We start from the raw sequence: 23,490 nt of genomic DNA on the forward strand, positions 1-23,490 counted from the left end.
AAAGTTTGTATTGCTAAAGTTTCTTGTTTCTCCACATAGGGTAGTCTCAAAACAACTACAGCTGTGGTCTGGGGAGAATCCACACAGTTCTCTCAACCTTACCAAAAAAATCTGAGGCAGTCAAAGGCAAATGTAAAGCTCTCCAGAGACAAGAGAATTCTCTAACAGAGTCAGCACAGACAAACAGAAAAATGCACTGTGGTGAAGACAGCAGAACAATGCTGGTTTCTGCAGGGCACAAAGTTAAAACCTTTGCAGAAGCTAAGACACTGCTACACAGGGCGGGTCAGAGCTAGCCGGCTGGACACCTCCCTGTATCCTCCATCCTAATTGTGTATTTCAAGCTGCTTCTTTTCAAAGAGTACCATAAAGCTGCTGTTTGCCTCCACATCTTTACCAGGAACCGTGCAAACACACAACCAGAAGACTCTACAGACGTCTTCCAGAAGCAGCTATGTGAGACAGCACGTTGGACTGACACTATGGCTTGTCAAGAGCTAGTCGTAGCCATCAGCAGGTTACTGAAGGCAGCAGAACAGCCTGGGGTACTCTGGTTAAGGGGAGTCCATGATATTCACTAACATATGGTGGTTCATGAGTCTGAAAGAAAGTTCTGTCCTTGGTAATCAGCAAGCACATGCTGCAAAGCATGAAGGAGAAAGAAGCAGGGTGGACACTCCAAAGCACAGTAGCACTACTTGTTCCAGTGGAACTTAACTGACGTTGGAGTGACTGCAGGTCAGCTCACGCGGTGAAGCTGCACCCTGTTGCTAAAGGAACACACAGCCACTTGCTCTGCGTGCTCCACAATCTTTCATACGTCACCTCCAGGACCCTACCCGTTCACAAGGTTTATGCATCCTCTGCCACCAGCTAACAAAGAAGCTCAGGGTCTGATGAACTCATGGCAAAGCCACACTGATCTTTCACAAAGTAACACTAATGTCCCCCTCTGACTCCCACCCAGGCAGGCCAATACTCACATCTTCCACAGGGCACCCTCTCCCTCCCCAGCCCTCCCTCCCCAGGTTATCCTTCCTACACCCTTTAGCATAACCCTCATCCCTCTGCCTACAGATCTACCCACAAACAATAGTCTACCAACTGACCTCACACCCACAGCCCAGAGTTTCTGTGTGGACTCCATTAGTGAACAGATGGCCCTAGTAGAAGGCGATACTGGACTTGCCCCCCGGCGGGTTGAGGACTTTGTTGTGTGAGCGTGGCCTTGGCCCTAAGCGGGGCTCATGATTGTCTATCTTGGGTTCTGGCTCCTTGCACTGCACCTCTTTGCCCAGATCTTTCTTCTCGCCTCCATCTTCCAGCTGTGGTTTGATATTTTCTGTAGCTGAATAAAAAGAAAAAGGATTAGACCTACTTCCTATTCTGTAGTGCCCAGAGTGCCTCATCTTCTGTAGGCTATGACACTTCCCTTGTCTCTATCCACAGCACACTAAGGTTTCTCTGTATCTGCTCATTTTCCCTGAAGGAAACATGCCGAGGAAGAATTCCACTCCTTCACAATCATTCCTCTCTTCCTGCAGCAATCTTTCTAACAGGAATATGTAGGCTAAGCAATATAGCTTCGAGGGATCTGACAGTTTCCAGCAGTGAAGAGACACAGCACACTGACAAGGCCTTTGATACTGACTTAAGAGCAGCATTCTCATTGTTCCTTAGCAGAAACTAGCTGAGCAGTAACACCTCGTCAGCCAGCTGTGTGTTTGGTACAACTACAGCAGGGCAAGATTTCAGACCTGAAAGGGATGGCAAGGGAGGAAGAAGCCATCTGATAAGATGCTCTTCTGCATATACAGATTCCATGTATGTCTATATACACCCATGTGGTATCAAAGCATAGGCACACACACCAAGCAGCAAGACTTACACCTGTGGTATTCTCCTCAAGAAGAGGCAGAGAACCATTTCCCTGAGACAAGTGATTAAATTTCTGACTAACAGAAGGAAAACTTCTGTTGTGTTATACTAAACACCAGCCTGACTCTTGGCTTTTAAGAAGTATAAGATAAACTATTCCTCAAAGCTTATCTTCTCAAAGGGAACAGAGAAAGGAATCTCTCTTGCTGACCTTCCAGCTTCTTTGGCGTGTCATCTTCTTTCAAGACAATGTGATCCTGCAAAGAAATCAAAAAACATCTTAGTGTAGTACTGTTCTCAAATGGTAACTCTGTCACAAATCCCTCTCAAAGCTATGTCTGGTTTCTGTCCAAGTTTATACTTTTATCAGGGTAAAAGCCAATGGCTGCAAACACTGTGCAGCCCTTCATCCTCTCCACATCCACAAAACCTCCCAAACACTGGTGGAAGTAACTCCCACATTATGTCAAGGTGCATGTCTCAGACAATTCACTGAAGCACAGATGGAAACACTACATTAACCCATCAGATGCTTCTGGTCCAAAGATCTGGAATTGCCATTCCTGTCAAGCACCCACTACCACCCAGGAGAAACTGGTATTCACCACTAGAACACAAGCACCCCTTGAGCACTGTCTTCTGCCAGTATCCAGTGACCAGTCAGGTAATTATCCAAGCTTTCCCAGACCATTTCCCAACAATCCAGTTAACTGTTGAAAACACAGGATGCACTTCAGAAGGGCATGCATGTTTCCCCACTCATGACATTCAGTGCAGTAATTTTTCACAGACACCATCTCCTTTCCATCCCTGTATTTCCTACAGTTTCAATGTTCCCAGTCTTTCTTCTTCTCTTCCTTTCCTGTGACCCAAATTCCCCCCAATACACTCTGCAGTCTGCACAAAAAGACAGGCAAAAGTACCCTACCAGCACCTTCTGATGTAAGAGGGGATAAAGAGGAGGAAGAAACCCAACCAAACAAGTGACTAATTTTTCTTCCTAAGGTTCCAGGACAAATGAGATTGCTTGTACCTTCTCTCAGCACAGGGACAGTGAGCTGTGTTTCATGGGATGTTAAAGTTTCCATGCTATCCAACATGTCAGAAGCATTGACAACATAGTAGCTACTCACTTGATAGTATCTACTTATATTGAAGGCAGCAGATTGCCAATCCAAATATAGGCCATTTAACTACAGAAATGAAAGCAACTGGCAACGTGTCCTCCTTTCCTGCAGAACCAGATCTGGCCATTAACTACAAGTCTCTCCAGCTACTCCACACCCCTGGTTTAAGACTAAATAAAGAAAATCTGATAGAGAAGGCAAAGTTTTGTGACCAGGTCAAGTACATGCTGGACCTGACAGTCAAAGGTGATCTCGAGTTAGCTTTTTCAGGGTCATCACTTAAGCTCCATCCCCTGCTGCAGTGCTTCCATGCTGAGTGTAGATAGATGTGTTTATGTATTTATGAGGTGAAGGGCACGGCCAGGTCACACAAAGATCCGATGGTAACTCACTGGTGTTCAGCTGGCTTCCCAGAGCTGGCATCGAGGTAACCTTTACCAATGTGCAGAACAAAGAGAAGTATCTTCTCCCAGTGGAGCTCAGATCATCTGGGCTGGGTGTCAAGAACTGCACCTCACTTGCAGCCAAAGGATCTGGAAGCATTTCCCTCTCCTTTTCCTTGGCTCTCTTCTTTGAGCACACACCCACAAGCCAATTAATACTTTTAACGCAGACGACAAGAGCGTGCCAAGATCTGCCATACCAAAGCTGTCCAAAAAGAGACTTTGGGAATAACTGTCTACCTTCAAGTCAGCCTAAGCACAATGCAGGTCTGTCATGCCTAGGAAGACACAGACACTGCCCTGTGACAAGGCTGCCTGCCAACTCCCTGAGCTGCTGGCCACTTGAGTTGGGCAGCGAGAGAGGTGTAGTTACCTTGGGCTTGTTTGGGTGCGCTCGCACAACACTGGCAGACACCGGAGACCCAAAGATATCACTCGTCTTCCCACCAGGTGGATTCATGCGTGGACGAGGCTGAGCAGAACCAGAATCCTCAAAAATACCACTTTCTTTTCCCCCTGCAAGGCAGTTGGTACATTTTTGTTTTCTAGATGACTTAGTTTTAACACACTGTATTAAAACAAAAAAAATAAATCCCCAAACCACGAAAAAGGTCTAAGAAATCAAAGACTTCTACAACCCTGCTGCCTACAGACTTACTTTTGCTTGCCTGACAACACTGTCTGAAATCCTTTGTTGCAAGAATTCACTAGGGAATCTCAGCTTGCCAGCTCTACTTACCACAGCTAACTGATGACACAGCTCTAACACAGAACCTGTTTCCTTTCATCATTTCCTAGGCTTCAGCTTGGAAAGAATTAGACTTGGGCTGATGTGCTAAAAAGTCTGTGAACACGCAGATCACTGAAATATTTATGTACTCTGAAGTCTGAGGAGTTACTATTCAAGCCCCCTCACTTTATCAAAACACAGCATAAAAAGACAAACAGATCAGAGAGCTCCGCGTTGGGACCGCAAAAGCAGTCCTGTGCCGCAGTTCAGAGCCCCGCCGTGCTGAAGGAGGGGGCTGCCCTTACCTGGGGGGTTTGTTCTTTTTGGAATGTTTTGGGGTTCTTCTGATGCCCCAAAGATACTGGATGCCATCCGGTGGGGCCTGCTTGAAGAAGAAACTTCTTCCACGCTCCCAAAGAGGTTACTGGAACCTCCTCCCGGGGGCTTCAGCACCCTACCGCCGCAGAAAGAGAAGCAGGAGACAGAAGGTCATTTGAAATTCTCAGCATTCCACATATTTGATGTTGCTTCCCCACTCTCCCTTTTTATGTTATGAATAACTATCCTGATGTGAACGCACCTCAGGTAATTCTGCTATGCCTGTGAGGTATCACAGAATCACCAAGGTTGGGAGAGACCTCAAAGATCATCAAGTCCAACCGGTCACCACAGACCTCATGATTAAACCATGGCACCAAGAGCCACGTCCAGTCCCTGAGCAATCCCTGTGCTCCCTTGGCAGCACGTTCCAATGGCTAACGACTCTCTCAGTGAAGAACTTTCTCCTCACCTCGAGCCTAAACCTCCCCTGGTGCAGCTTGAGACTGTGTCCTCTTGTTCTGGTGCTGCTTGCCTGAGAGAAGAGACCAACCCCTTCCTGGCTACAACTTCCCTTCAGGTAGTTGTAGAGAGAATCTACTCAGCAAGAGCTGTTCCAGTAAAATGCGCTCAGTTTTGGCACAAACACTGCCAGCCTCCTAGTCAGAGAACTTGGTCTTTATGGTATCCACAGTTACTTGGGTGTCACCAGAAAAAATGGCTGTGCTGTTTGTGGTGGTCCAAAAGTGACAGGAGATGAAGAGAAGACACAGCTCTGGGTAGGATTTTAAAAGCAATCAGTACAGAAGCAGACTTCCTGCTGAACTCCACACACCAGCTTTGCATCTGTGATAAATTCAAGCCCCTGCTTTAAATAAAAGCAGACATCTCATAACTGCTAAAATATTTGCCAGTTCTAACAATCAATTATACCAATTATTGTATCAGCTGCTCTAGACTTGAGAATGGAAAGGGGGAATGTCAAAAAGCCAGGTTTGTAGTGGTCAAGATGCACATGCATTACAACCAAAGGTACAGCAAACAGATCCTCACAGGACCTGGAGGTTACAATAGAAATGGATTGACTTCTCCACAGTCTACCAGAACTCATGCTTGTCCTTAAGAAGAAAGTCCACAGTTAATACCTATGTCTTGTTCAACTGACTTCAGGTCCTGAACCCCTAGCTGGGAGAAGAACCAGTATTGTTAGTTGGAGAATGAAAAGGAAAAGCATGGGAAGGTAATGAATACCTAGGCACTGAAAATAATCTTCACAGCTGAATCTGTCTGACCATCTACCCACAACTTAGTGGCTGAGCAGAAGCAGTAGTTGAATTATACCTCTCTTAATCTGAATACCTGACCTGGCACCTAAACTAACCTTTACTTTTATAGAAAGAGAGCAGATAGAAATTGCTGAACTCCACTCTGTCTGAGCAGAATTCAAACATCAGTGCATTAATACAACACATCCCCTCCTGAGAGCAGAGTAACAGCCTGTGAACCTTACTACAGGACAGCAGCAAGATAAACTTGGTAAGCCAGTGTGAGCTGCTTGGGCAGAGTACAGGGAAGTTCAATCCACACGTTATACCTATTTTGGTTTGTAGTAATTTCAGTTTATATTGGTATTATGGCAGTTTTCATCAGAGAGATTACTGTGTCTGGTAGCCAGGAAACGTAGATCTCCTTCCCTGGGGATGAGGAAGGTGGTGTTTAACTCTTTTAAATGGTAACCCCCCCCCCCTTTGCTTTCTAGAATCCAAACCTGCCTCTTCTCCCCCTCCCCTCTAGTAGACTAGAAGGCTGTCAGAAGAGCTAAATTAAGAACTCTACATACATCCTTTAAGTTTTAAAGCCTCCACTAATTGCTTAGTTCTCTTCTGGCAGGCTTGAACAATTTTAGTTTTTTGTGGTCGTTTTTTTTTCTTCCCCTACACTCTTAGCACACTTGGATTTGAAGGCCTTTCCTCATTAAACCTTTCAGCTGACCCAGAGGAGGGGTGGCCAGACATACCCATTAACTCAACACACTGGCTGTATAAATATTTTTTTAGTTCTTATTGAAAGCTGAACAGCGAGGTCCTACCAGTTTTCAGACTGTTCCAATAAAGCAGACAAAACAGGAGAGCTGCACTCTACAAAAGAGACCCTCCCTAAGGTGACTAGCAGAAAGCAGCTGTTTAAGTTTGGAACACCAGGCTGTAAAGCAAAGACCAGAAAGTTAGTGGGGTTCCCCTGCTGCTGGATCACTACAAAGTGCTGCCCCATTAAATAGTTCACTCCTTTTGTAAACACAGAGCAAGCTTTATGCTCTGCAGCCTTCTGCAGCAGGGGAAGGTGTACTGCAGTTCCAAGATGGCTGTAGGTGTAGCATTTTCAGCTCCACACAGGAGCTCTGAAATCCCTCAGGCAGGAGATACGTGGAGGCTACAAAAAGCCAAGGAATGGAACATCCTGTCCTACTTTGCTTTCAGGGCAACACGACTCTCTGACATCCAGTTCCTTTTTTTGATTTGGAACAGCAAAACCTCCACAGCAAGTGTCATTATTGAAGTTCACTAAAACAAAGCTAGGAAGTTTATTTGATTCAGGCAACTAGCTGGGCTCTGTACCACTGCACACATGAACAGGCTCGCTAGAGGTGCAGCTCAGTGGACAATCATTGAACTGGAAGCTTTGATTTACAGTATTTTTAGCCTCATTTATTTCTAACAGCAGTAGCCCTGCATTCTGAGGTTCTCAAAATGCACAGCATTTGTTTATCATTTCCTCTCAGAGATTTTTCACATCAGGAAGTTATTTTTTTCCTCACTTCCGCAACTGTTGGTGGCTGCTGCAGGGCTTTGGAGCTAGGCTCAGTTTTAATTAGAGAGACTTTGACACATCAAGAATGCAAAAGGATCTGCATCACCATCAAATAAGGTTTTGCTTAGGGAATTAACAGAATAAGCTCTGGGGGAAAAAAAGTATCCTTAAACCAAGTACTTTTCGCTTTTGATAGCACAGGCTGGATGTCAAAAGCTCCACCTCAGAGCACTCCACAGGAGCCAGCAAGCAGCAGGCTGCAGCACTGCAGCACACACTGGCTGTGCCGGGCTGCGTAGCTGGGTGTGTTGCTGTAGTTTGTTCTCAGGCACGATGAAATCACTGCCACACCACCAGAGAACAAGCCGTGACAAAATCACCTTCGGTTGCTGCTGACCACTAAGTTATGAGGGCCTGCATTCCACACCCTACCCTACTTATGAGTTAAACGTGGTTCCAAAGTTACCATCAGCATCGTCGAGACTACAGTAAGGGCAAAGCGTTCTCATAAGCCTTTTAAAACCAGGCCATGGTTCAGAGCGACTGGAATAAGACGAACTTAATGCACTCTCAGACGATTTCGAAAGGCGGCCCTGGAGCCCACGGCAGCGCGCAAGGCAAGGAGGGGAGCGCGGCCCTGCGCCCTGCCGCGCCCGCTCCCGCGGTCCGGCCGCGGCCCCAGCCTCGGGCTGCCGGAGAGCTAAAGTAAGGCAGGGCAAGGTCACCGGACCGGCGCCGAGCACCGCAGTCCTGCTGGTCTCCTGCCCAGCGGCTACCAGCGGGATGGGGCTACCAGCGGGATGGGGCTACCAGCACTCCCGCCCACAGAGGCCAGGAAGGCCCCGCAGCAAAGAGCCGCTCCCTTAGCCGCAGCTCCCCGCTTTGCCTCTCGGTCCTCAGCGCCGAACCTCAGACGGAGCCCTCCCTCTGTCTCCTGGTCCTCAGCACCATGCCCCAGCTGGCGCTCCCCTCCCGCTCCCCCCTGCCTCCCGGGCCCCTCAGCCGGAGCTCCCGCCCCTCAGCCGGAACCCACACCTTCCGCGCCCCGAACAAAGCCCCGCCGGCGGTTCTACACGCCTACACGGCTCTGCCCGTTCCCCCCTTCACCCCTGCACGGCAAACCCAACCCCGCTGCACCACCTGGAGCTGGGCTTGGCCGAGTCAGCCTCAGGGCCCTGGAACATGGTGCCGGACGCCTGGCAGAACTCCGCAGCGGCGCGCCTCTCCTCCTCGGCTGCCTGGACCGCAGGTACCGCCGCGGCCCCACCGTGCTCCGCCACTGGCTGCCGCACCTGCCCATCATCGCCAGCAGCCAATGGAACGCGAACAGCCCTCTCGCTATCCCGCCTTCCCGCTGAGCCTTGCAGAGGGAGGGAATCTTGAACAGTTCGCCGTCCATCCTGGCCGCCCCTCATTGGTAGCTTTGCCCGTCCGTCAGAGGGAACTGCAGAGGTATTGGCTGGGAGGCGGAGCGGAGTGCGCAGCGGGAGGGCCCCTAAAGGGCCAGGTAGGGCCGTGGCCATCAGCGTGAGGCGGGGCGGAGGAGCAGGGTGAATGTGTACCCGCCCGCTGCCCAGGGCGAGCTCCGGAGTGCGCAGCGCCTTCCCCACCCGCTGCTCAGTCAGCCCAAACCTGGTCGGGGTTTGTCCAGTGCGGGTTGGCGGCCTTGAGGAGGGTCAACTCCAGTCCGTGCCTCAGCCCTGTCACTTGGGGACCTTGTTATGAGCGTTTCACCCAAAAACGTCAGTGCGAAGCAGAGAGGAGGAAGACGACGAGGAATAACCTCAGAGACGACTTTCTAACTTGATGACTTCAGCATCCACGGGGACCTCTGCCGGTTCACCCAGCCTAGAGCAGAGCGTCGCACCTCAGCCTCAGGAAGCAAGGCGCGTAAAGGAGATCGAGCCCAGCATAGGCTGACCACAGTCCATCGCTTAACTCACCTCCGGCCCTGCCTCGGTGCCCAGGAACTGCCGACAGCTCTGCTGGCTGCTGCTGAAGCAATGCTGGGCAACTGCCAGGGGCTTCCCTCCGTTTCCTGAGGACCTGGATACGAGCTACACTGAAGGAGCCAGCATTTGCCTGGCTCTTTTAACCAAGCATTGTTACATGACAGGAGCATTGCACGTTAACAATTTCAGATTAGTATTTTATTTAATGGCTCCACAGCTTTCCATGTGCCAAGAAGTAAAGTTGGAGGCAGCTATGTTGCTGCTTTTGCCTTGAAGGATTAAAGAAAACAAAAAAAAACCCACAACCCACCACAGCCTTCTGTTTTTACAGTGTTGGAAGTCTGGTCATTAAGGGTTAATGAAATAATCTCTGACAGAAAAAGATAGAGCTCAATACCAGGTTTGATATAAGGTGGAAAAGAGTTGTAAATCTTTGAATTGGGAGCCTGTCACAGCATGGAGGAAGCAAGAAGATGCATACAAAGAGCTCAAACTTGGTCCAGTTTTCTCTGTACACAGGAGGCAGAGAGAAATTTTCACTCTTTGGATGGAAAGGAAGCAAAGAGTATTACCAATAAAGTTTGTGTTGTGCTCTTAAAAACACTAATTTCATACCTAGCCTAAGAGCACTGTTAAATAGAAGTTGCCATTATAGACTAAAATCCTGAATGTGTACAAAAAGGAATGAAGTAATGACCTAGGATCACAGAGAACCTGCATACAACCTCTACATTTAAGTTCCACAACAGTCCATACCCTTTTGGTTAGGTGGAGGGGGTGGTGTGTGTTGTCATTTAGGGTCTTTTTTGGTGGTGGTTGTTCATGTTTTAAAGTTTCTTCCCCTTGCTACTGGTGACTGTGGGCCCAGGCAGGGCCTTCAGGACCGACACCCCTTGGACTGACCCATTTCTGACACAATTAGAATAGAATAGAATTAACCAGGTTGGAAAAGATCTTCGAGATCATTGAGTCCAACCCATCACCCAACACCATCTAATCAACTAAACCATGGCTCCAAGTGCCTCATCCAGTCACTTCCTAAACACCTCCAGTGATGGTGACTCCACCATCTCCCTGGGCAGCTCATTCCAATGGCCATTCTCTCTTTCTGTGAAGAACTTCATAATCCTATCACTACCTGAGATCCTGAGAAGTCCCTCCCCAGCCTTCTTGTAGGCCCCCTTCAGATACTGGAAGGCCACAATAAGGTCACCTCAGATCCCTTTTTTCCTCCAGACTGAACAGCCCCAACTCTTTCAGTCTGTCCTCATAGGAGAGGTGCTCCAGCCCTCTGCTCATCCTCGTGGCCCTTCTCTGGACACCTTCCAGCACATCCAGATCCCTCTTGTAATAGGAGTACTGCGTCCAGTTATGGAGCCCCAGGTGGGGTCTCACCAGAGCTGAGTAGAGGGGGAGAATCACCTCCTTTGACCTGCTGGCCACACTTCTCTTGATGCAGCCCAGGATCTGATTGGCTTTCCGGGCTGCAAGTGCACATTGGGAGCTCATGCTGAGCTTCTCCTCCACCAGCACCCCTGAGTCCCTCTCCTCAGGGCTGCTTTCCAGCCAGTCACTACCCAGCCTGTATTTGTGCCTGGGACTGCCTTGACCCAGATGCAGGACCCTGCACTTGGTCTTGTTGAACCTCATGAGGCTGGCTTGTGCCCAACTTCTTGCTAACATCCAGCCTAAACCTCCCCTGGCACAGCTTGAGACTGTGTCCTCTTGTCCATTAGCAGACACTACTGCAAAAGGCAGCTGTAAAACTAAACAACCCAACCAAACTCTTCTCTCATCACGGTGAAAGCCACAAAGGCTCTGGGACAGGATACATCAATGGAACTCATGCCACTGATGTCACCAAAACCAGAATTTTGCCTTGGAAGGCTTGGCCTTATGCACAATTTGTTAGCACCTCCCCACCTGCCCCTCCCCAGAGGCCTTCATCAAGTAAAGAAAGGTTAAATGGCACAAACCTGGGCAGGCATGAATGGCAAAGAACACACTGGATGTAAATTAGACCAAGTATTAGTATGTATTTATGCACAAGAATAAAAACAGCTTTACAAGTTGAATTGGAAATTTAAACAGAGGAAGTTTAACAGCTTTTTGTATATTATATTAAATAACCAAAACACCTTTTTTTTTTTTTTTTCCTTTTCTTCTTTTTTTTTTTTTCTCTCCCCCAAAATTGGTAAAGAATAAATAATATAATTTACAGTATGGTACAAAAAAAATCATCAGTAAGGACAGGCATTCTGCTTTATACATACACTATATAGGTATATTTATAATCTATAAAACAAATTCACATCTCAAAAACCAAGCCAGAGACCTTAGATGATATGGCTTAACTATTATTAAAAGAAACAGCATTCAGTTTTGCTGCCAGAACCCTAAGCTCTAAAGCAGTTATCACCTTGCAGTCCTTAATGATAACTTATTGCCGTAGTGCTTGCCAAGGTTTCACTCGGTTAACATTTACACATTGCTGTGAAAATTCAGAGAGATTCCAAGGTTTGTAAAAGGTTAAAAAAACCCAAACCAACCAACCAACCAACCCAACCAAAAAGTGCAGTACTTTCCTATCAATGCATCCGAAGTCTGAGTGTAACACCCGAAACGCAGCGGAATTTCCACGCTGGGATCTGCGGCACTGGGAAATGAGATGCCTCTGCGGAGCAGATTCGATCCAAGCCTTTTAGTTTGACTTAGAAATATCAGGAAGGGTGTCAAAAGGGCTTGGCATTCCCACAAGAAAGTCAATTAATATTCCTATGCTCATGAGGTTTAGGGGAGGAAGCTGTGGGGGTTATCGGGATGCAGACCCCACTGCCACAGAGTTACCTGTGGGCAGGTCCAGTGCAGGCCACAGTGCTGCTGCTCACCCAGACTGAGGCAGTGTCTCAATGTTCTGCCCTCCACCCTGCTCAACTCCTCAGAACTTGCTTCTTGCACAGAGTAACCAAACCAACGTGGGGAAAGCCTAAAGCCATTAATATTAGAACTGGAGTCTGTTAGTCTCTGTTGTCCTCTCCAACCACCTTACAGTGCCCCAAGGAGCACATTTACCTAAGACAGTCCTGTGAGCACTCCAGGATAGCCTGCTAGGGCAGGCTGACACTGCCACACAATCACAGTTTGGTACTTCTGGCGGGGAAGCTGAAAGAACTGAAAATCCTTTGTGTTCTGCAAACAACAAACACACAAGCACACATATCTTCATGTATGTGTGCATACACACCTCCTACACCCCCAGCTTTTCACTTCGCAGTCTTAGGCACAAACTGATGGGGATTAATATTGTAAAGCACATCCACCTACAATCTGAAGTTGGTGGAATCAGAGGCATGTTCAAATGACCTTCCACATAATAAGGATAACAAATTCTGCATCAGTTCAAAATTACCACAATGATCTGAGTTATTTTTAAGCTCCCCCTGGTAAGACTTGCTTGTCCTGAAAGGGCTTTAGTATTAAACTGCAATTTGCAAAGCATTACATTTCTCAAATTAAATTCAGTCTCCTAATGACAGCTTTTCAGAGGCTGATGCCAAACACTTTTCTAACCTCAAAATTCCAGGTGCTGAACTGACTTCTGCCATTTCCACTGTTATTATTTTGGTGGTCCAAATCTGCTTGCAAAGCTTTAGTATATTGAAGTTTTCTGATCTCGTGGAATCACCAAAAATAGCCACTGTGATGACCTCATTAATTTCCCTATGGCAACTGCCCAGGCAGATAAAGTGCAGCCTGACAGCTCCCTGTATCTGCAGAAAGTCTTCCCAGATCTTGATGAAGTGTTCTGCTCTGAGGTGCAGCAACACTGGCACTTAACTCTAGGGAACCTAAGAGTCAAACCCAGTGTCACATCCACCCCGTTACCAGCCTGGGTAAGGAGGATGAAATGTCTGTCAAGCTACCTAAACACACTGAAGTTCATCAGGGTGGTTCTGCAAATTTTAAGAGCTCCAGAATGAGAGTTCAGATTTTCATCTTTTTTTATACAGTACTTGATTAGAATGCATCACATCTCCCCCTGCAAGTCCTGTAATCCAGGGCCACAGTGGGAGCCCTCTACTCTTGTAGAGGTACAGCACAAAAGATAATCAGCATGACCGATGTTGAGAAGCCAAACACAAGAGGAAATAATCTGGGAAAGACCAAACTGAAATACAGCTCAACCCTAAATAAAACTTAGAGGTTTTTGAGGGAGTGGCTCTTGAGATTAATAGGCAGCCTGTCCATACCAAGGCTGAATGCTCAGAACAAACAGTCCTCAGCATTCATTTTTCTGACAGCCTTCAACTTTCCTGTATTCTAGCTTTACATGACTTCCTGCTAACTGCATCAGAATTCTCAAGGCTCTGGAAGAATAATGAAAGAGAATTCGTGACAGAAGGACTTGGTATCCCACAGGACAGGCAGTCAGAACAGGAAGTTAGCTCACAGGTATCAGAGTCTCCATTCTTCTAGTCATGATCACTTTCCTGCTACTAAGGCAGGTTTTCCTCTCTGCTGGGCACACCCAGCTGCACCAACACTGTGTTTACACAGCCCTGTGCTTCCTATGTCAGAAGAGAATGTAGCCACCTGGGAGGTGGGGTCCTGCAATGCCATGCCAATCTCACTACATTTTGAGCGCAGTCAGGAAGGAAAATTTGTTACCTTTTCTCTTAGTGACAGAAAGCAGAAGGCAAACTAGAGAGCAGCTAAAAAAAGCCCTAATCTACATACTACAGGGTAAAGTGACAGGGAAACCAGCAAAGCCAGTCAGTGCATCGTGAGCAAGCTTACAGGAAGAAACTCCCAGTCAAATGCCTTGTAAAAGGAGCTAAAGGCAGGTAGAACTACATCCACCTAGTATAGTGCAAGTTGGGAAAATGAACCCCTGATGATAGACTAAGATGGAGAAGTTTTGTTTAAGTTGAGGTTTATACAGGATGAGCCCCTGGGGTAAGTTCAGAGCTACTCAAAATAGCCAGGGGACATCCTCTTACTGGAAAAGCAGAGAAGTGCTTTAAAAAGGGGCACAATAAAGGAATTCTCTCTCATGACCAGTAGGAAAGGAGATAGGAAAAGTCTCCTGAGTTCTAAAGGTAAAACTGACAGGCAACCAGCTCTAGAAAAAGTAACTTTATATTCCTTTGAACCTGCTGGCATCAGGATCTGGGTCTTTCAAATATTAAAACATTAACATTAAATGCTGAGGGATTTAGTACAGGAAGTACTAGATCCACTAGTATCTGGGAGTGACTAATGAAAAGGATACCCCAGGGGCTACCCAGCACCTGCCATTCACAGAACAAGAAGGAAAAAAAGGAGGACCAAAGGATTAAGCTAGAACTTGACACCTCTCCTCTCCATGAGCCAGAACAGACCTCCACAACGTTAGGGTTAACAGATTTGTTGCTCTACAGTACAAAATTCTTTCCTATTACCTCTCCCAGGGAAGTCCTCAGTTTTTGTGAAGAAGGATGGCACAATATATACAGGTTTCCAGCACAGCCAAGACTAATTAGGACAAGGCTTTCCTAGTGGTTCCAGTAAGGTCTTTTGAAGTCTTTCCTGCCTTACAAAGCAACCACTCTTCAGGGAAAGCAAGCAAGCGCTCGTGGGGTGAACTGTGCAATGTAGTGAACAGTCTCAGAAGGTGGAGAACATGAGTGCAGACAGGATGATGATGACTGTGACATGGGACAGAGGAAACTCCCCAAGGATCCATGCAGTCTGGGGGTAGGGTGAATCAGAGCTCCCCAGCAAAACAAGAAAGCAGGCAGGTGCCCCTGCTGGAATGGTTAAACAGCAAGAGAGCACCAAGAGCCCAAGAAACACAAAGGTCTATCAAAACAAAGCAGAGTCATGGTGCCTTTGAAGAGAGTGCAAGGAACTTCAGTTTGACTGACTAAGAGAGTGCCAACTAGGACAAATCAAGATGCAAAACAGTTCCCATACCCACCCCCACCCTTCACAACTCCAATGTGGATCCCAACTCGTGGCATTTTGATTACTACACAAAAAAGTAATTCATGTAAGGGAGCTTCTGGCAATAACCTTTCCTGCTTGAGCTTTTTGCTTAGGCCACTCCCAAGAACAAGTCCAGGACCATCCCATAAACTTGCCATCTGACATCACTGATGCAGGGAACACACCATTTCCTCTAACACCATTCCCTGTTTTCTTGTTCCCAGTATATTGCACATTCCAGGACTGGCAAGTACTTCTTCAGACCTTTGAAGACAATGCTTCACCTTTAGAAAGAAGCACAGAAGACAGAGACAACTGAGCCTCAGCTGCTTCTCTACTACTTGCCCTTGCCACGAGCCAGCACTGCAAGCTCCAACTTCAGCTGAACGGTCTACTCCAGCCTGCTGGTCTCATACACTCACTGTGAGAGATCCCCAACTGGGGGACCACCAGCTCCTCCATCAAAGAGAATTTCCCTGCGGGTTGGCTCAGGTATTGACAGTTCCTGGGCAAGGTCATTGAAACGTGCTATGTAATCGATGCTGTTCTCGTTCATCATGCATGCCAGCTGGGAATCCACCACCTAGAAGAGACAGGAGAGAAAAAGAAGAGCTACTTTTCACTGGAAATTTCACAGAACTTTAGGATGGATGAGACATCTTGAGGTCATTTTGTTCAACCACTCTGTTCAAGTAGGTTCAGCTAGAACAGCTTGTCCTGGACCTTGCCTGGCCAGGTGCTGAAGTATCTCCATGAATGGCAATACAGGAATCTCTCTGGGGAGCCTGTTTCTGTGTTTGACCACCCTCACATTACAGATGTTTTCTTGTGTTCAGGTGGAATTCTGTCTGTTTCAATTTGTGCCTGCTGCTTCTTCTGAGCATCTTTATTCCCTCATCTTTATTCCCAGCTTCTCCTCAAAGGAAAGATGCCCTTATTCTGAGTTACAGAACAGCTCTTATCTGTAGCTCAGTGGAAGCCTCTTAAAGCAACCTATGGTCTCTTAACTCAGCAGCATAAGATGCACTAGCAGATGCACTGCACAAACAACTCTACAGCTCTTACTTCTGACAGCAAAACTGCATTTGTAAATGAAACCTGATTCTGCAGGACACCAAAGAGACCAAAATGATCTTATCATTAAAGCCATTTTTAAAGGATACTTTCTTCCTCTGAAGATTCTCACAGATACCCACATGTGCCACAACAGCTGCTCTGGTGTGCCTAAAATGGTGGTTTAGCCTGTTTTCTTCTGAAGGCATTTGTAAGATCAAGGGCTGCAGTATCACTTCCAATCCATACAAATCATCGTAGATTAACACACACCTTGACAGATTTTTCACCACCAAGTAAGCAGAAACCTTCTTACCTATGCCAGGAAGTGGAGCTCTGTGTGGAGTCTGAAGCTGCCAAGGGCATATTAAAATACCATGAGCTTACTGCAGCTTCTGATTAGAAGGTCTGTACAGAACCTCCTTATCCAAATCCAAAAGGAAATGGAGGAATGACATTTTCCTTCCAGCAGGGCAAACTCCCACAAAGACACAATGATGTTACACTGAGTCAATAAATGGAAACTAGGATAATTAAGACTGGAAGGAACCTGAATAGGTCTCTAGTTCAAACTGCTGCTCAAGGCAGAATCACCTAGGACAGACCAGCTTACTCAGGGCTTCATGCATACTAGTCTTGAAAAGCTGTGCAGACAGATACTGCACAACTCTTGACAACCTGTTTCCTGCCTGCCTGTCCTCAGGGTGAAGAAGTTTCTTCCTTCTGTGTAGTCAGAACCTTTCTCAATTCAGCTTTTGCTTGTTCCTCCAACCATGCATCTCTACTCTGTGAAGGCCCTGGCTACATCATCTTGATGTCCTCGCCATAAACACCAGTATGTAGTTAGGTCGTCCCCCCCCCACAAAGCCTCCTCCAGGTTGAACAAGTCCAGTATCATCAGCTTTTCCTCACAGAGAGGTGTTTCAGCTCCCTAGAAGTCTTGGTGGCTGGTCCTCTGCTGGACTTGCTCCAGTTAATTTGTGTGCTTCCTGTATTGGGTGCTTACAACTGGTCATGATATTCTAGACATGGTTTCAGAGCTGTTGAGTGGAGCAGGATAATCATGACTGTTCAACCTACTGGCTATGTTTAAACAACAGCCCACAACATTATATGGTGGGCTCAGCTGTCCCAGCACATCCTGGCCTGTATTCAGTGTGCTATCTACCAAGATGCTCAGGTACCCCTCAGCAAAGCTGTTTCCTAAACAGTCAAGTGTCCAGCCTGTGTTGCTGTCAGGATTATTCCTTCCTGGGGGCAGGACCTAGCATCTATCCTTGCTGAATTCCATAATGTCTCAACGGTTCATGCCTCTAGTCTGGCTCTGTCCTCAAGCAAATCCAAGCTTTAGTAACTGCTGGTCTTCACTCTACCACTTTGAAAGATTTCAAAACAGAAGGATATTTCCACTGAGAGAGAAAACTCAGCAGCACAGAACCTTCTACCATTCTCTCAGGTAACTTATTATTGGGTCCAGAAGGAACAGTCAGGAAATAGCTGTTTATTTTTCCCTAACAGCCCTCCAACTGTACTGCAGCTGCATCAGAATTAACCTTTCCCTCATCTTCAGTATTTCCATTTCCTGCTCTGCAAAGCAGGATACACAAACCAGAAGACTGTAACTCTTTGTTGAAACAAAGTTCTGTCCAACAAGGTGAACACAACCTAGCAGCACCCACCTGGGTGGAAGGTGCTCACAACAGGTTCTGGCACCAGCTCTGGTGCCTTTACCCTCGAGGAGTTGTATGTATTTCCATTAAGACTGCAACCCTGTTTTACCAAAGCTGGAGTGCAGATGTCAAAGCATCTTTGCCTGAAGTACCTCAGGAAAGTATGGTGGCCAGCCCACAGTAACACCAGCCTGGGCAAGGCAGCTGGGTGCAGACTGCTGACATACCTCTGCTACGTCTGCCAGAGAGCGTGACACGAAAGAGTCCCGCGAGTTCCCGTCCAGCAGGCTGGGTCCCAGCAAGGAGGTGCCGCTGGCAGTCCCAACAGGAGTTGGCAACATTTTTCGTCCCTTCTCGGGGGAGATGAAACTTGCTATAAAGAACAGGCACAGCAGTAAGTCACTAACTGAATGCTTGCAACTGGGAGGACAAAAGGGAGGACAGGGACACAGAAAATGGAAGAGCTCTCTGTTTCCTCTCTTAAAAACGTGTTGCCAGCATGAACACCATCAGCAAAGTGCTGAGAGCACAGAGCCTGACTGCACTGGCCCTATTAAACACTAATTAAAAAAACCACCAAACAAGCCCCAAACCAATGCAGTGATCTCAGGTCTTTGAGATCATGCTCACCAAGCACAGAACAAAGGCTGTTTTTCCAACAGCTGAGCCACAGGCATCTTCACTTTGGCAAAACCACCAAAATGAGTCAACCTGACTGATGAGTCAGGCTCCAAACAGACTACACAGAACTGCCAAGGAATTATTTGTCCCAAGGTGTGGGCCCCAATCTAGCATCAAGATCTTTTCAGGAACAGACTTGTGAAGAGACAACAAAACAACAACAACAAAAATGGATTCAAGGCAACACTGCTGAAAAGAAAGCAAGAAGTAAGGGAAGAATTCCACAATTGTCCTGCTGGTTTTATGATTTGCCAAAGGATTCATTTCTAATGAACACTGGATTGGTGGTGTTGAAGGGAAGAGCTCTGTTTGTCGCAGTTCTCTGCATACTGACACTTACAAAACAAGCTGCTGAGAGACGAGTCTGTGGAGTCATTGGGGTACCACTGGGGATCGTGGCTGGGAGAGGCAATCCAGTTCTGTTGAGGACTACTGGATGGGGACGGAAGACTTTTGGAGCTGTCACTGCCATTCAGCTTTGCAGGAGAGAGAGAAACACCTTCACCTGCAAGCCAATGTCAGGAATCACTGGTTCAGTCAACGGGGTAAAGTTACAGGATATCGCACCAATTTACGATTGGCAAGTTCAAAACCACACAAAACCCACACCAACAACAAAGCCTCCTCCTTCATACGATAGGAAACAAGAATAAAGAAGGCTGGGCACATTTTCTTTCCAACAGACACTAAAAAAACCAAACCCCACCCAAACCCAAACAAACCAAGAACTGCCTCCTGGAAGAGTTTTTGCTGAATGTAAGATGCCAGAGATTGATTTTTAAGTTGACAGGAAGATGTTAGCTAAGGTCAGACTTACTGTATTGACCAGAGCTGATGGCTATTTCAATGATGGAATCACTGATTTGAGTGGCAGGCTCTCCTTGAGAAAGCACATCTTCAGGTGGGCCAGGCAGAGAAATATCCAAGAGAGCAGAAACGTTGGGAGGAGAGAGCCGGGTGCTGGAAGCCTCCGATGAGGGAAGCGGAGGAGTGGAAAGACCATTCTGGAGGGGAGTCTTGGACAGCTCTGAGAGAGAAAGGACTGATGTGCCCTGCAAAAGAAACACTTAACTGCTCAGAAATTTATCAAGTACTTGGAAATCTGAAAAGCAAGAGGTTAGCTCCTAAGCATCAGATTACATCAGGCTTTAAGAAGGAAAAAAAATAGGAGTAATAATCCAGCAGATAATATTCCTGCCATTTGAGCACTATTTAATAAATCTGTATTAATTAAAAACATCTGTAAGCATAAACAAATATGCTTCAGCTAAGATCCTGCCAAATCATCTGAAAAAATGAGGCTGTAGTGTTCCAAGGAACACTCAGTGCAGCCTACAAACAGAAACAAGCTTAAGAATGCAGGAACGTGATTTAATGAATCTACAGGACAGCCCCCCAGAAGTACTGATTTGCCTTTGTATTAGCAAAGGCCCTGTAATTGCTTGAAGGAAACTGCTGACTTACTCCTCTTCACTGCCACTGTTCAGAACACAGCTGATTTTTTTAAGGAGTCTCTTCATCATAACTCAGCACAGAACTGCCACGTTTTGTCTGACGTACTATATCCAAGGCTGTGCTGAAAGCGAGAACCAGAACCTGCAGCCCTGCTGCCACAAATAAATGCCCAGCAGGTTCATGTCCTAACAGCTGTGCTAGAAACCACACTTTCCTCTCCTTTATGCTCTCCAACCAATTTCACTTGACCTTTTTTAAAATGTAGCTGTCACAGCAAGAGTGGGAAGTGCTTCCACTGAAAAGAAAACTGCACTCTGAGGCGCTTCAGGACCTAACACAAGGCCCTGGATCCTCCTGGAGACGAAAGCTGTGGACTGGACAACAATAATCTTAACAACTTAGGTGCTACCACAGTGACTTTATGCCACTTACAGGATGCAGCATAAAGTGACTCAGTGAAGAGGATGCTGGCATTGCAATCATGCTTTCAGTCTTAAGATTGCTCCTTCAGCAACACAGGAGCAGCAGCACTGCCAGCTGCTGGAATCTTCTTTTGAGATGTCTAAAACACAGGTACCAGAGAGTAGAGCAGTTCTAAACTCCTCCACTGTATGTAGAGATGTGTAAAACCTGTTTGCTCTTCAGAGGGCAGAGCCTGTCAGCTTCTCTTTGCTTTCCTAAGGAATGACACCCACATTAGTTTAAGCAGCTTTTCCTAGATTTCTTCAGATGCTAGAGAGTTCAATTCCCACAGAACAGTAGCAATGTTGTGCAGCTACCTAGGGGCAAAGGGGGTCTAACCAGTAATACCAGTAGTGCTATCAGAACATTGCCTAGTTCAGAGAGCTGTTCTTTCCCCACATACTCTACCTGGAAGCCATCAGGAACTGGCTCCTGCTCAGGTCGTGTTGGTAGGCTGATGAATGGCACCCGACACCCCTGGCTCGAGCCCTAGAAACAGAACAGAAATCCTGTGAGTGACAAACTCTTACACCAGACGGGGAGATAAGAGACAAGTGCCCATCAGCATTCACCCATGCTCCTCTAACATCTCACACCTTTCAAAATCACCCATCAACTCCCTGAGAAAATGACACAGACTGATGTGGATCTGGGTCTCAGTGACAGAAACCACAAGGAGAGATCACAGCTTCAGTCCCAAATACCCCTGTTCAAGATGATGATGATTCGATCCCTCAGCCCCAAAACACACTGTACAACACAGGTTGGGTTTGCCATGATGGAAGTGTCCAAGAGCAAGCTCCAGGAGAAAGCACACTGAAAAATCATTACTACTAGAGCTCACTGACACGAGGAAAGAGCAGGACATTTAACTACTTTAAAAGCCACACTCAAGAGTCTCTGACCTCTACAGTGCTGATGGAGCCTCCATTCTGATGCGCTGCCGTTGCCTCCTGCCCTGTCACCACCGTGGTCACTCTGTCTGGTGACAATGGAGACACACCTGACAAACCATCTGCATCCAGGACTGGCACAGGGCTACCAGGGATAATACCAGCACTTTTAGCTGCCAAGTCAATAGCACCTTTTGTGAAACACAAGCAAAAAATAAAACCAAACACATTACAAGGCTTTCCTTGGGGCAATGGCTTTGTTGTGACTCACCTACAAGATGTTCTTTCAAAACTGCCCAGAGTCTAAACTGAACACTTGCAAAAAATGGCAATTACCTGATCAGCTGGGCTCAGCTCTTCCTAGTCACAAGTAAAAATGCTCCTTTAGCCAAAGATGTTTAACTCTTCTGCCCCATTCTAACACACGATCAGGTGTATCAAAGAAGTTTAGAGAAACATCCCAATTCTCCCCTTTCCCTGTCTTTATCTCCCATTTCCACCCCCCCCCCCCTTTTTTTTTCATCCTGCAAATTGTTAAGTTCTGCAGTTCTGCAGCTTATGCAGTTTCTAGCCATTTCCTATGATTTACTAGAGGAGCTCTAAAAACATCTTGCCTCTAGCAGCCATTCAGACTCAATATAAAGAACTGGAGTTGCTGCAGATCACCCTCACCCAGACCTTTTGAAATTCACTTAAAACATCTTCCCACCCCAGAGAATGCTCTATGCAGAACTGAGGCAGTCACTGTTTTCACCTCACTGATCATTCTAATTAAGGGACCTATTCTTTGGTTGCAAAACATTATTTGCTTGGGGTACACTGGTCTGGCTTTTTTGTGGAGAATTCCTAATTCCAGATCAGCAGATATCCTGCTTTCAAGTTTCTTTCAAATATGTCACAACCCCTTTTCTCAAAGCCATCTTACAACACATCACCAAGTGCTCAGCTTTGGTTAGAAATCCCTTGCTTTGCCTGCAGGTCAGGCACTGGGAAGGAAGCCAGCTGAGAATGTTCCCCACCGACTGCTCCTGTTCTGCACGAAGTGCAGTACAGCTGGCACAGCTGGTTTGCACCTTGCACAGCAGCAGCCCCCACCAAGGAACACCATGCAGACTACACCAGACCATGGCTCTCATGCTGTTTAACACATTACTTACTAGACAGATGGTTGGTAGCCTGTGTTGGAAGAACTTTGGGCACAATTGGACGAGAAACAGCAGCTTTAGTCAGTGAGGACTGGATTGGCCGAAAGGAGCCTCTCCCTACAGGGAAGGATTGAACACTTCTCAAGCAACTCAAACTAAACATCCTTAAAGCAGAGCACAACAGAATGCAGTGGAGGCAAGCAAATTCGAGGCAGTAGCAAGCTCCAGGAATGCAGAGCAATGGAGTTGATGAAACAGACTTGAAATAGTAGCACAAATTAACCAGTGTGTGCTAAAACCCCACACTTGCTGTGTTACAGGAGCTGCTTTCAGTATTTTCAATGAAGATAACCTAGGGAGGCACAATTCCCTGCACCAGGACAGGTTAAGGGCTGATATGCTGGGAAGCAGCTCCCTGGAGAAGGGCCTTGGAGTCCTGGTGGACAAGAAGTTATCCATGGGAGAGCAATGAGCCCTTGAGGCTAAGGCAGCCAGTGGTCTCCTGGGGTGCACTAAAACGAGTGTGGCCAGCAGGCTGAGGGAGCTTCTCCTGCCTCTCTGCCCTGCTGAGACCACAGGTGGAGTGCTGTGTTCAGGTCTGGGCTCCCCAGTTCAAGAAGAACAGGGATGTATTACAGTGTCCAATAGAGGCTATGAGGTTGATGAAGGGTCTGGAACATCTGTCTGATGGGAAAGGCTGAGAGACCTGGGGCTGTTTAGCGTGGAAAAGAGAAGACCTAGAAGGGATCTTACTGATATTCATGAATATCAGAAGGGTAGGGGACAAGGCTCTTCTCAGTGGTGTCCTGTGGCAGGATGAAGGGCAACAGACAAACTGGAACCCAGGAGGTTCCACCTCAACACAAAGAAAAACTACCTTGGGATGAGGGTGCTGGAGCCACGGAGCA

The 23,490-nt window shown here is 46.9% G+C and overlaps 2 protein-coding genes across 5 annotated transcripts in view; both read right to left on the reverse strand.

Annotated features, from left to right (window-relative positions):
• Nucleotides 1–450: 450 nt before the first annotated feature.
• Nucleotides 451–8,547, reverse strand: JPT2 (Jupiter microtubule associated homolog 2). The gene is made up of 5 exons (XM_009900520.2): nt 8,445–8,547; nt 4,484–4,632; nt 3,822–3,964; nt 2,090–2,135; nt 451–1,348 (listed from the first exon to the last, which is right to left on the reverse strand). The coding sequence occupies exons 1-5, from the start codon at nt 8,486–8,488 to the stop codon at nt 1,164–1,166; spliced, it is 567 nt and encodes a 188-aa protein (XP_009898822.2). The 5' UTR covers nt 8,489–8,547; the 3' UTR covers nt 451–1,163.
• Nucleotides 8,548–15,160: 6,613 nt separating this feature from the next.
• Nucleotides 15,161–23,490, reverse strand: part of CRAMP1 (cramped chromatin regulator homolog 1) — a 40,777-nt gene continuing 32,447 nt past the window's right edge. For 3 of the 4 annotated variants that reach the window (XM_054180535.1, XM_054180534.1, XM_054180532.1), the window contains exons 15-21: nt 22,595–22,699; nt 21,450–21,628; nt 20,953–21,033; nt 19,445–19,679; nt 18,968–19,132; nt 18,174–18,319; nt 15,161–15,806 (exon numbers count right to left, since the gene is read on the reverse strand). In XM_054180535.1, the coding sequence (XP_054036510.1) occupies nt 15,642–15,806; nt 18,174–18,319; nt 18,968–19,132; nt 19,445–19,679; nt 20,953–21,033; nt 21,450–21,628; nt 22,595–22,699 (1,076 nt within the window). In that variant the 3' untranslated portion in view covers nt 15,161–15,641. The remainder of the gene's footprint in view (nt 15,807–18,173; nt 18,320–18,967; nt 19,133–19,444; nt 19,680–20,952; nt 21,034–21,449; nt 21,629–22,594; nt 22,700–23,490) is intronic. The other variant, XM_054180533.1, reaches the window with a different exon arrangement.

This window comes from Dryobates pubescens, chromosome 4 (genome assembly GCF_014839835.1).
Source record: "Dryobates pubescens isolate bDryPub1 chromosome 4, bDryPub1.pri, whole genome shotgun sequence".
Classification (NCBI taxonomy): domain Eukaryota; kingdom Metazoa; phylum Chordata; class Aves; order Piciformes; family Picidae; genus Dryobates; species Dryobates pubescens.

What these genes read in the sequence shown, in the direction of transcription:
- JPT2 (XM_009900520.2), bottom strand. Translation starts at nt 8,488, where the DNA reads ATGTTCCAGGGCCCTGAGGCTGACTCGGCCAAGCCCAGCTCCAG. An exon ending in TCGGCCAAGCCCAGCTCCAG is followed by an intron (nt 4,633 to 8,444) that starts GTGGTGCAGCGG and finishes CTGCGGCGGTAG; the next exon opens with GGTGCTGAAGCCCCCGGGAG. An exon ending in CACGCCAAAGAAGCTGGAAG is followed by an intron (nt 1,349 to 2,089) that starts GTCAGCAAGAGA and finishes CTTTTTATTCAG; the next exon opens with CTACAGAAAATATCAAACCA.